The sequence below is a fragment of the Somniosus microcephalus genome, chromosome 20, assembly GCF_052327205.1.
Source record: "Somniosus microcephalus isolate GS21.2 chromosome 20, FLI_Smic_1.0, whole genome shotgun sequence".
NCBI lineage: Eukaryota > Metazoa > Chordata > Chondrichthyes > Squaliformes > Somniosidae > Somniosus > Somniosus microcephalus.
The window spans coordinates 43827769-43840724 of NC_141006.1; the positions used below are offsets into that span (position 1 = coordinate 43827769).

The 12956-nt window shown below is 42.6% G+C and overlaps 1 protein-coding gene across 3 annotated transcripts in view; it reads right to left on the reverse strand.

Annotated features, from left to right (window-relative positions):
* Positions 1–12956, reverse strand: part of eloa (elongin A) — a 79562-nt gene that overhangs the window by 31357 nt on the left and 35249 nt on the right. For 2 of the 3 annotated variants that reach the window (XM_085962548.1, XM_085962546.1), the window contains exons 2-6: positions 12576–12632; positions 9310–9422; positions 4329–5358; positions 1876–1993; positions 41–193 (exon numbers count right to left, since the gene is read on the reverse strand). In XM_085962548.1, the coding sequence (XP_085818674.1) occupies positions 41–193; positions 1876–1993; positions 4329–5358; positions 9310–9422; positions 12576–12632 (1471 nt within the window). The remainder of the gene's footprint in view (positions 1–40; positions 194–1875; positions 1994–4328; positions 5359–9309; positions 9423–12575; positions 12633–12956) is intronic. The other variant, XM_085962547.1, reaches the window with a different exon arrangement.

Genomic DNA, 12956 nt, shown 5'->3' on the forward strand with positions numbered 1-12956 from the left:
TTCAGCATGTGCACAGCTCTGATGATCATTTATGACTTACAATCCACATTGTTTTGTAGAACTCGAATACACTGTTCATAGAGCGACATCATCTTTGGGAGGTAGGCAGTCTTTGATCCAGAGTACACCTGCATCTTTGAGTTAAACCGGCGACCAGTAAATCCCAGATCCTCCTCAGACAGGACAGACACAACTGCAGCGGAAAGGAAAATGTAGATTAGTCATGTTATTTCTGGAGCATAAATTTATTTCTAATCAATTGCGTTAAAAGGGCAGCACACACACACAGCTTCCTTCAGTCTTCGTCCCAATAGAGATCATACAGTACTCTACAACCAGAACATCTGTTACACATCTGGACAAAAGACTAAATGACTCAAGCTGGGGTGAGGGGACTTGGCAATTTAGCAGTGCCCTTATGTTCTCCCCTTTCCTCCCCAGCCAACACCGTAAATCACACCTCACTTTCCACACAGTAGTTGTCCAGGATCTTGGTGGAAAATTAACACAACTCAATTGACTGAGGTGAATAGACTAGAGTGCCAAATGGGGAGCAGACCCAGAACAGGACAACAACTTCACTGAAGAGCCACAAATCAACAGTTCTTTTCATGGGAGAATTATTCCAAAAACAGCAACACGACTACAAGTTGGTTGTTCTGGTTGGGAATTTCTTTACCGTATATTTGTCCTTTCCTCAACTCGTCCCCTCTCCCCACAACATACAAATCACACTATTCAAACTTTTCTCAGTTCCTCCAAGAGATAATAATAGGTAGATAATTCATTGAATGCTGGATTCCATTGTTCCTCCCCTTCAAAGTCTAACCTCAATACATCCTTCTTCCAGGAAGAGGGCCAATGTGGGGGATACTTAGGCAGTCTGATCGACAGTTGCTTTACACTTCTGGCCAAGGTTAACTGGAATGACCTCGCTGCTCTTCCAATGGAGATCAGCTAATTTAGCACAGATTGGAGATTGAACTGGAATCCTTCCGTGTCCATAAAGATCAGTATCACATTAGTGGGTAAATGCACTGACTACTTTGAGGGAGTTGTTGAAGGGAAGGTTAAATAATGCATAATTTTTGCTTCTTGACCGGTGTTCTTTCAACTACTTCTTCGCCCCCTCCACACCCCAGAAGAAAATTGTGATTCTTTTTATTTGGCTCACTGCCACCTCTCGACTCCGATTTGTCATGCTGTTTGTCCGCTATCTAGTATTGGATGAGCAGAAATGTCTTTGAATTAAATATTGGGAAGACTGAAGCTATTGTATTCGGTCCCTGCCACCGACTCCATCCCGCTTCCTGGCCACTGTCCGAGGCTGAACCAGACCGTTTGCAACCTTGGCGTCCTATTTGACCCAGAGCGGAGCTTCCGACTCCACATTCTCTCCGTCACCAAGACTGCCTATCGCCACCTCTGTAACATCACCCGTCTCTGCCCCTGCCTCAACTCACCCTCCTCTGTGCCTTTGCCACCTCTAGACTATTCCAATGCTCTCCTGGCCGGCCTCCCAGCTTCTAACCTCTGTAAACTTGAGCTCATCCAAAACTCTGCAGCATTTATCCCAACTCGCACCAAGTCCATTCACTCATAGTGACTTACGTAAGAAAACTACTAGGCACTTGGTCTAAGCGTTAAACAAAGCTTTAATCAACTGTTTTACAACATGGAGGTCTAGTTATGTCCTTCACTAGTTCCTGTTAAGAATGTCCTGCGCAAGCTGGGCCCATGCCCGAGTATTTATACTCTCCCTGGACAGCGCCACCCGCAGGCCGCTCAGTATTATTTCATGTCTTTCTTTTATGAATGACTGATTCATGTCAGTGACAACATTCAAGATTCCAGCCTACATCTGAGCAAACGCACCTTTCCTTTTTGGCGGTGATAATGGTGTTATATCCATGGAAGGAAGTGGTCTGTAGTTGGGCTGGATAAGTGGCAACGGGATATCTGGTAACACAGGTACCACATCAATCATCATCTGCTGGGAGGGGGGGGAAAAGAAAAAGTAAAATGAAAATTTCAGTCTTTAAGGGGCAAACTACAAACAATAATTGAAGGGCAGCACAGTGACATCTGATACTGGAGCACCAATACAGTGTAAAAATGAATACTTACTTGCTTTTATTCCTATTCCTTTCCTTTTGTGATTCCCTCCCTCTTTTAAAGTTATTAGTCTTTGACTAAATAAAAAGTATTGCTGAAGACACTGATGGTACCACTATTTTTCATTAGGTAGATATTAGAATAAAATTACAATCCATTATCAAAAGTAATTTCTTCTCATTGCCTCTATGTTTCAACTCTGTGTTGAATTTCATTCCACGGCCAAGAGTGTGACCTTTAACCTGTTCCCAATACCAGTCTGATTGGGCACGCAGGTCCCTGAAGGTGGCTCAACGGAACAGGATTTCCTGCTTCCCCCTCCCCCACATTAAATGGAGGGCCAGCTGGAGTCAGCTTATGTACTTGGCTGCTTCAAATAACATTTCCAAGTTGAATCTGGAGGGGGGATTTGTATCATCTGTTAATGGCTGTCACACATGCTTCGCAGCTTAAATGAAAAATGAGGAGGAATCATTTATTGTGAAATATTGTGGATGTATATATACACACACCTATTTCCTACAAGTTCGGTGCACAGGCACAAATCAACCAATTTCCTCCCCGTGTCTTTTGCATCTTATAAATTTTCACCTAGCACTGCAAGATGGTCAATACCACAATCTCCGAAGTAAGAGGACCGCTTACTTTAATGTAGAATTCAATTTGATCAACTTTCTTGCCATTTTAATGCAACTGGAGACTCGTCCGGGTTTCCAGTTTTGATGTATAGCTGACTGCAGGGCTAGGGGTTAGTGGGGCTAAATGTCATTTACATATTGAGATTTTAATATTGTAAGCCATGTTGTTTGAGAGTGTTTTTATTACTTATAGATGTTGGCTCATATCTTTGGCTCATTGCTGGAATTTGTGCCTTTCACGGCCAAACTAAAGCACTAAATACATTTAACGGCCGTTTCGTTCCTTCTCCCATGCACACAACTATTTGCCAATAATAGCCAATGAAACAAAACAGCTGATATTTAATTTGATATTAATTTCTTCATATTTAATTGTCAGTAATATTTTGGTTTTCTCTGGTTGAGTTCAAGTTGAAAGACGCAGCGCAGTTACTGCAGAACCAGAGAGTTAAGAATCTGATCCAAGCTCAGATTTTCTTTTTACTTTCATGGGGAAGTAATTTTTCTTCAGACTCATTCATAGACTCTTGCTCTCTCGAAAGAGCCCCAGGTCACATGTTGATCCAAACAACATTTAAAAAAAAAGCTAAAGCTTGACTCCACGCTGCTCCATTGTCCAAAGAGAGCAACAGTGGGTGGACATTTTTGCCGAACAAGCCTCAACACTATTGGGGTCCGGAAATGCCACCTCAAGCTCCCCGAATACATCCCCGAAAAGATCAGTCAGGGTCATCAAGGTACTTCTTTTAATATATTGACTGACAGAAGTGTCAGGAATCCACAACACAAAAACATCATTAGTTTTAAAAGAAATCCTGTCTTTGGACAAGTTTCTATCTAACAGGTGCTGTATAACTGCTTTCTTTATAAAAAGGAAAAATAAATCAGTAGCCCAAGAATCCTGTCACAGACACACAGTTTGAAATCAGAAAGCGATTTCATTCTGTTCATGACCATTGCTGTTTGTGGGAGCTTGCTGTGCACAAATTGGCAGCCGCGTTTCCCACATTATAACAGTGACTACACTCCAAAAGTACTTAATTGGCTGTAAAGTGCTTTGAGACATCCGATGGTCGTGAAAGGCGCTATATAAATGCAAGTCTTTCTTTCTAGGACATTGGGGCTCAAATTTGCATATTTTTTTCCCTTTCCCTATTTTTTGCCTTTCTCCTCCCGCCCCCCTCCCTCGAGGACACTTACTCTTGCTGGGTGTGGTCCTGTGGGAGTAAAGACACAACTACAGGCGACCAAACATTTGTACGGTTACTTCAATAACACTTGCCTTCAGATTTGGCCTCTGTAGCAGCAAGCCGGACTCTCTCACCTCTTCTCCATCATCACCCAGCAAAGATCAACTTACTCTGGAGAACTGTGGTAATGAATCCCATGTTGACACGCACACACACGCTTTACAACCAGAATACAGGAGACACTTTTGTCACATCAGATCGGGCGCCAAAATGTCACCCAGGCCCTTCAAATGAGACTATTGTAAAACCTCTACAATCTATAATATATTATATCCCTCACTATTAATTATAAACTTAATGTGATCTTATTTAATTTTAATGTTACCTTTTTGGGTTTAACACGAGGCACAGCGTCAACATGTCGCTTGGATTTCTTCTTTTCTTCAGCATTCTGTTCTCTATTGGAAGAGTCTGAGTTCCTCGAACCGGATGGTTTAGCTGACCCTTTGGGTTTATTTGGATGAGTCTCTTTAACCTTCTCAACAACAGGTTTGTTTATCTTTTTCTTTTTTTTCTGTGGCTGGTCATAACTAAGGTAAGACTCAAATGACATTGTCGGTTCTTCAAAGTCATCGACCACTGCTGGTGTAATAGAGTCCTTACGGAAAGAAACAGACTGAATTTTTTCTGTAGATTTTGATTTTTTTGACTCTGGCTGTTCTTTCGGTTTACTCGATGTGGGTTTCTCTTTGGGTTTGTCCAATGCACTTTTCGGCTCTTCACGATCAGATTTCCGCTTGTCCGAGGCTCTATGCTTAGATTTTCTGTCATCTAAAATCTCCTCAGGTTGCAGCTTCGGTTTCTTATGACTGGAACTTATTGATGCAAACTCTCCTCGGTCCTTGTGATTATGCTGTTCCTTTGAGGAAGATTTGTTCATTTTATCTTGCATTTGCTTTTCTTCATCTTTTATAACTGAATGCTGCTTTTCCTTGTGTGAAGACTTGTGTTCCTTGTCACGCCCTGTGCTCATTTCTACTCGTGAGCTGTGATGGTCCCGGTGAGCTTTGTGGAAACTTTTAGGTGGCTGCATAGGTTGCTCAGCATCTTCATCAGAATATTCAATTTCATCATCATAATCCTCCACAGGAGGAGATTTAGTCCATCTCTCCGCCTCCTCTTTAAAATTGGATTTTGAAGGCTGGTAGCCATGGCTACCAGATCTGAACGATTTCTCGCTCTCTAGCGAGCGTCTCCCTTTCTCATTTATATGTTCATAGCTTGGTTCATAGGACTCTCTATGAGGGGTCTGGAATGTCTGTCTATAATCTTCTTCTGGAGAAAGGTCCCGGTGTCTCTTTTTAGAGACCCCTTTATGATAACCAAATTCCTGTTCTTCTAGTGCATTGGTGGATCTGAACAAAACAAACATACAATTAATGATAGGCCATAGAAAGATTTCAACTGACATTGTTGCAGTACTTACACAACAGAAAAAGGACTCTATTTTTAATAAGAACATTCCAAGTTCTTCCCAATGGCACAGCAGGTAGAAGCACTACCCAGTGTGGAACTGAGCCTTACAAAATCAGGAAGGTCGCAGGTCCAATCCCTGGTCTCTGTCAGCTAGAAGGGACAACAATTGATCCCTGTGCTCAGTAGAGGGAAAAATAAACAAAATCAGACAGAACTCCTGATCACTAACCAGTGATATCTACCGGAAAGTATCTATTTATGGATGTTTCAAATAGGCATCTGAATCAGCTGAGAGCTCCCATAGTCAAACCTGCCAACAGACACTGTCTAGGCTCACTTATGAGGAATACATGTTCACAAGGAGGGCCAAGTGAATAGCTATTTGAAAGGCAGTACAAGCACACAATGTCAAATGGTTTCCTTCCACTGTAAAATTCTATGCACGGTGGCATAGTGGTTAGCACTGTTGTCTCACAGCGCCAGGGACCCGGGTTCGAATCCGGCCTCGGGCGACTGTCCGTGTGGAGTTTGCACATTCTCCCCGTGTTTGCGTGGGTTTCCTCCGGGTGCTCCGGTTTCCTCCCACAGTCCAAAGATGTGCGGGTTAGGTTGATTGGCTATGATAAATTGACCCTTAGTGTTAGGGGGATTAAATACGTGGGGTTACGGGGATAGGGTGGGATATGTGTTGGTGACGGGGATCGGGTGGGATATGTGTCGGTGCAGGCTCGATGGGCCGAAATGGCCTCTATCTGCACTGTGGGGTTTCTGTGATTTCTGTGATGACCGAAAGGCAAGATAAGGCTGGTATCAAATTGAAAACGAAGGCATACAATGTTGCCAAGATTGGTGGGAGATCAGAGGATTGGGAATTTTTTTTAAAAACCAGCAAAGGATGACTAAAATAATAATAAAGAGTGAGAAGATGAATTATGAGAGTAAACTGGCAAGAAATATTAAAACAGATAGTAAGAGCTTCTACAGGTATATAAAAAGAGAGTAGCTAAAGTAAACGTTGGTCCCTTGGAGGATGAGACTGGGGAATTAATAATGGGGAACGGGGAAATGGCAGAGACTCTGAACAAATATTTTGTATCTGTCTTCACGGTAGAAGACACTAACAACATCCCAATAATGGATAATCAAGGGGCCACAGGGAGGGGGAAACTAAAGACTATCACTAAGGAAATAGTACTTGGTAAATAATGGGACTAAAAGATGACAAGTCCCCTGGACCAGATGGCCTGCATCCCAGGGTCTTAAAAGAAGTGGCTGCAGAGATAGTGGATGCATTGGTTGCAATATACCAAAATTCCCTGGACTCTGGATAGGTCCCAGCGGATTGGAAAACCACAAATGTAACACCCCTATTTAAGAAAGGAGGGAGACAGGAAGCAGGAAACTATAGACCAGTTAGCCAACATCTGTTGTTGGGAAAATGCTGGAGTCCTTCATTCAGGAAGCAGTAGCAGGGCATTTGGAAAATCATAATGCAGTCAAGCAGAGTCAGCATGGTTTTATGAAAAACAAATTTGCTGGAGTCCTTTGAGGATGTAAGGAGCAGGGTGGACAAAGGTGAGCCAGTGGGTGTGGTGTATTTGGATTTCCAGAAGGCATTCGATAAGGTGCCACATAAAAGGTTACTGCATAAGATAAGGGTTCACGGAGTTGGGGGTAATATATTAGCATGAATAGAGAATTGGCTAACTAACAGAAAGCAGAGAGTTGGGATAAATGGGTCATTTTCCGGTTGGCAAACGGTAACTAGTGGGGTGCCACAGGGATCGGTGCTGGGGCCTCAACTATTTACAATCTACATTAATGACTTGGATGAAGGGACCGAGTGTAGCCAAGTTTGCGGATGATACAAAGATGGGTGGGAAAGCAAGTTGTACAGAGGACTCAAAGAATCTGCAAAGGGATAGAGACAGGCTAAGTGAGTGGGCAAACATTTGGCAGATGGAGTATAATGTGGGAAAGTGCGAGGTTATCCACTTGGCAGGAAAAATAAAAAAGCAATTTATGATTTAAATGGAGAGAGATTACAAAATGCTACAGTTCAGAGGGACCTGGGGGTCCTTGTGCATGAAACACAAAAAGTTAGCATGCAGGTACAGCAAGTAATCAAAAAAGCAAATGGAATGTTGGCCTTTATTTCAAGGGGTTTGGAGTATAAAAGCAGGGAAGTCCTGCTGCAACTATACAGGGTATTGGTGAGACCACACCTCGAGTACTGCATATAGTTTTGGTCTCCTTATTTAAGGAAGGATATACTTGCATTGGAGGCAGTTCAGAGACGATTCACTAGGTTAATTCCAGAGAGGAGTGGGTTGACTTATGAGGAAAGATTGGGCCTATACTCATTGGAATTTAGAAGAATAAGAGGTGATCTTATTGAAACATATAAGATACTGAGGGGGCTCGACAAGGTAGATGCAAAGAGGATGATTCCCCTCATGGGGAAATCTAGAACTTGGGTGCATTGTTTCAGAATAAAAGGGTCGCCCTTTTAGAACTGAGAGGAGGAGGAATTTCTTCTCCGAGTCGTAAATCTGTGGAATTCTCTGCCCCATAGAGCCGTGGAGGCTGGGTCATTAAATACATTTAAGGTGGAGATAGACAAGATTTTTGCAAGATAAGGGAGTGAAGGGTTATGGGGAGCGGGCGGGAAGTGGCTTTGAGCCCAAGATCAGCCATAATCTTATTGAATGGCGGAGCAGGCTCGAGGGGCCAAGTGGCCTATTCCTGCTCCTATTTCTTATGTTCTTATAAATCACCACTGGGCCCAATAACAAAAGACTTCTACAAGCTCGAGAAAAAATTAAACATTAATCTTTAAATTCCTCCCCAGTATAATTAAAGTACTTCCCTTCCCTACCCAGTGAATACAAGCAAAATATGGACCAACATGGTGATGTTTACACGTTGTAGCAGGGTGATCGAGGGCCGGTGTGTCAGCCACAGCCATAAGGGTATGGCCCTTTACGAAACCTCACCTTTAAAAGGCATGGTATGGCTCTTTTAAGAACTCTGCCTTTAAAAGGTAATCGCAACTGGAGTGGCGAGTGGGGCGGGGGGGGCGAGGGGGGCGAGTGGGGCGGGGGGGGGCGAGTCTTTTCCTAGCCGACTGAGCATAGCTTACGTAAGTGAACATATCGATATAGAATGGCATGGTATTTTAACAAACTTACCAGAAACAGAAGAGCCAATAGTTTAGGCTCATCCTGAAAAGTATGGAGGATGATGCCACGCTCCTGTCAGTGGCTTGTTTTGGGAGGAGGGAGGGAGGGAGGGAGAAGGGGATCTACTTTTGCAGTTACTTTTTCAACTGCTGGTTCTATGAACCTTCAGCTCGCATAACCCTTTTAGGATCATTAAAATGATGTTCTACATTGTTCTGTATCCATGAGGCTACGAGATACTGCATTACTTCTGCCCATCTTTAGCATCCTAAAAGACTAAGGACGTTCGTGGGAGACCCAGTATTGTTTTAACTGAAATTTGATTACCTGGAAGCTCGGATTCCTGATCACCTTGGTTTGGGATGCCATTTTCTCTATTTTTTATCATGAATATCTAAACCAGATTCATCAACAAAAAACAAAATGATGAATCTCCAGTCACAAAACTGGTAGAAGTAGGATTTTATCTAATTTACTAACTGAAGAGCTTGCATTGGGGTCAAAAATGACAACCTCCACATTTCAAACTGCCATATTTAGGGAAGAGGTGTGAATATTCACTTTCTATGCATCATAACACAAGATACATCTTTCCCCTCCCAACCCAAATTCCAGAATTGGATTATTATACAATCAAGGAAAATATGCATGTACAGCGTGTAATAACAGCTTTCACTATTTAAGCAGAGATGGCTGGCAAAACAATACCGTTCTACTTCCTGGGGTACCAGTTTCTTCCACTTTGAGACTAGGCTCTTAGCACACTCTCCAATCACATCATGCTTCCGGAATCCATTCACGGTTTTCCCTATTCCTGTATCCTGTTTACAGAAAGAAAAGCAATAACAATGAAACAAATTCCTTCAGCTTGTGAATTAGGCACGACCTTAAAATCCTCACTACCACACTCCAAATCAGTTTGGAGAACCAGACTATACGCCAACACTCAATAACGACGTTTTAAAAAAACAAAAGTATGATGTGTTTGTGGTGCATTTAACAGTAGTTGATTGTTCAGCATGCTGCCACTGAAAGAATTCTGTTGCACTTTTTCCCTTGTGGCTTTGCTGTAATAATCCATTCCTGTTAAAACAACATTTACTGGGTGGCATAATTCATTAGAGCTTCAATGTGAAAAGTGGCAAGATGGGAATATTGGCTTATAGTCCCCCAAACTGCCAAGTTACCCATCACAGCCATTAGTTGCCACGTGGAGAGAGGAAATTAATATTAAAGATACAGCCATCACTGGGTGCTTATGTAACTTCAACAGTTAGCTGAACAAATTGCATTTGTATAGCACTTTCAACATAGGAAAGCATCTCAAGGTACTTCACAGGAGCATAAATCAGACAAAAATTGACAACAAGCCAAAGAAAGAGACATTAGGGCGGGTGACTAAAAGCTTGGTCGAAGAGGTAGGTTTTAAGAAGGGTCTTTGAGGAGGTGGAGGGGAGGGAATTCCAGAGCTTAGATCCTAGACGGCTAACGGTACGGCGGCCAATGATGGGGCGAAGGGAGTGGGGGATACGCAAAAGATCAGAGTTGGAGGTTTGTCAGGCTGAAGGAGATTACTGAGATAGGGAGGGGTGAGGCCATGAAGGAATTTGAACACAAGAATAAGAATTTTCAATTTGAGCTGTTGGTAGACAGGGAGAAAATGTAGGTCAGCGAGCACAGGGGTGATGGTGAATAGGATGTGGTGCATAGCATGTGGTGCAGGTTAAGATAAAGACAGCAGAGTTTCAGATAAGTTCAAGTTTATGGAAGGTGGAGGATAGGAGGCCGACCAAGAGAGCATTGGAATAGTCAGGTCTGGATGGACGAAATGTAAAAGCATGGATGCAGGTTTCAGCAGCAGATGGGCTGATGCAGGGGCGGAGTTAGAGGTGGAAGAATGGCGGTCTTTGCAATTGAAAGGATACAAGGTCGGAAGCTTAGCTTAGGATACAGAGTTTGCGAATGGTCTGGTTCAGCCCAAGACAGTGATCGGGGAGGGGGATAGAATTGGTGATGAAGGAATGGAGTTTGTTGGGGAGGAACGGACCGTGACAAAGACAATGGTTTCAGTCTTCTCAATGTTTAATTCGAGGAAACTGAGGCTCATCCAGGACAGGAGGCTCAGGAGTTGTATGCAAAGAAGCCTGGGCGTAAATCATCTATTCCTTGATGAACAGAACGTTGGCTAGAGGGATGGGAGCAAGATACCTCAGATTTTTATTTTAAAAATTACACACAGCTAAGAGTAGCAAATTACACATCCCCATTACATAGGGATAACTTAAACCTACAGAAAAGAATGAAGGACAGACCAACAGATTGACCGGTAGGAGGCAGAAAAAAAAAGGTCTAAGCAGCACAGGTCTCTGCTGATCTCGGGCAGGGACTGCAATGGGATGCACTACAGCTAGTCTTGGTGCACTGGATTATGGAAAGGCAAATTAGCCATAATTCCCACACCTTCAGGTGCAGAGGGAGGAGAGAAAGCTAGTTGAGAAAACTGAAGAGAGAAAATTGTGATCGTGACAGACACATTAAGTGCATCATTAGGCCTCAAACTCTATATATTACACTGATTATGATTCTGAAATTCTATTAATCCTACCATTTGTCAAAATAAAGGATAGATACTGTCAATTCAAACTCTATTCCTGCTGACAACTACTGCTCTTGTTGCTTACAATTAATGTATTGCTACAAAAAGTTTTTTAAAACCATATACACAATACAGATCACAATGTATCATTATGTTATATTGCCATAGCCTCCTTATTGAATGAGCAAACAGGGGCAAAATCTTTTATGTGTTACTTCAAATAGTTTCACCTTATTTGTCTCTAGACAGATGCGATTTTCACTAGAAATGTAAAAAATCGTATTTTTCTCAGACATCTTTGTTTCTTTTCATAAGGGCAGCAAGTCTTCATGTGAAGAAAGTGTTCTCCCTCAGTCCACTGAACCAGTAGTACACCTTTCCTGCCCATTTTAAACAAATGCCAATAGAATGGCCCGGATTTTGTGACAGGAATAACTATCACAAAATCGCTGTCAGAGATACCCTGCTCCTTCACAGGCTGCGCTATAACAGAACCTCGCCGATAGACTCGGCACTGAAATCAATGCAACGGCGTGAAGTTGGGGTACCCCACCAGTTCCCCACTAAAGACACCAGAAAAAAAGTTAGGGTTGGTGCATTCAGGAGTAAGTGAATTCTTAACGGTATGATAAGTGGCAATTGCTGCCAAGCAACCTCTCTGGCCCTGAAAATGTAATTTTAGAAGTGTGGAGTCTCATTTCCTCAGAAGTTAATTAGTGTTGGAGATTTTAAAATAAAATTAATAATTTATTTTTTACTTTTTCGGTCTGGCTTTCTCTCATCTCTCGCTCTTAATCCCATCTGTCTTTTCCAATCTTTATTTTGCTTTTTGTACGTGATTTAAATCTAATTTCTACTTCCTGCTTTATACTTCCTGGTTTAGACTCCATCTTTGAGAATTCTTCAACCTGATTGGTTGAAGTGCCTCACTGTTTTTCCCCTGCTCACAGATCCCCTGTAGAAGGCACCACACTGGATCAGATGCCGGATTAGAGCAAGCCTCTGCTCAAAAGTCCGCAAAAACCTTGTGGGTAGCCGTCAGTGTGGTGAATGGCAAGTGCCGTTCCATTGCCGCTGACCTCAAAATCCGGGCCATTGCCATTAACCTACCAGTGCAGTTTCACTTAATTGCAGCATCCTGGGAATATGATTTTACATTTGCAAGCAAGAGCAAGTGGTTGCAAGAGCACAGATCCACTAATCAAACCTCCAGTGCAAAAGGATGGGACAGCTTATACCTGTAGAAAGAACTCTAATTGTGCAATGCTGAATTGGATTGGCAGTAGCCATAGGATTCAAACTTAGGGCCAACCTGGTCTGCTGCTCCCTAAATCTCCACCACCACCACCTCCCGCTCAATCAAGTGATCCTAACTTACCGCTAAAATATCCACAGTGATGGGAAGTTCATTCAAACGCTTCAAGGTTTTCAGGAGCTAGTCAAAAAACACAAAAAATGTAAAAACATTAACCCTCAGAGCATATGCCCATCATATAAGACGCACGGTATATCTGGGTATTACTGCCATTTGATTATACCATCAAAATAAACCACTTCAACAAGAAAAGAATGGAAAAAGAATTCTCTTGTTGTTGCCAGGGTATGGCTTCACAAGCACATGCAGCCCTCTGGGACTTTACACAAATGCCCATTCTTCATGCACCAGCCTGGACAGTCACTACGCCATCAGGGAGCTTTGCTGTTTATTTCGGAAACGAGGTGTTAACATTTATGGAACTAAAAAAAAAAATCCACGTTA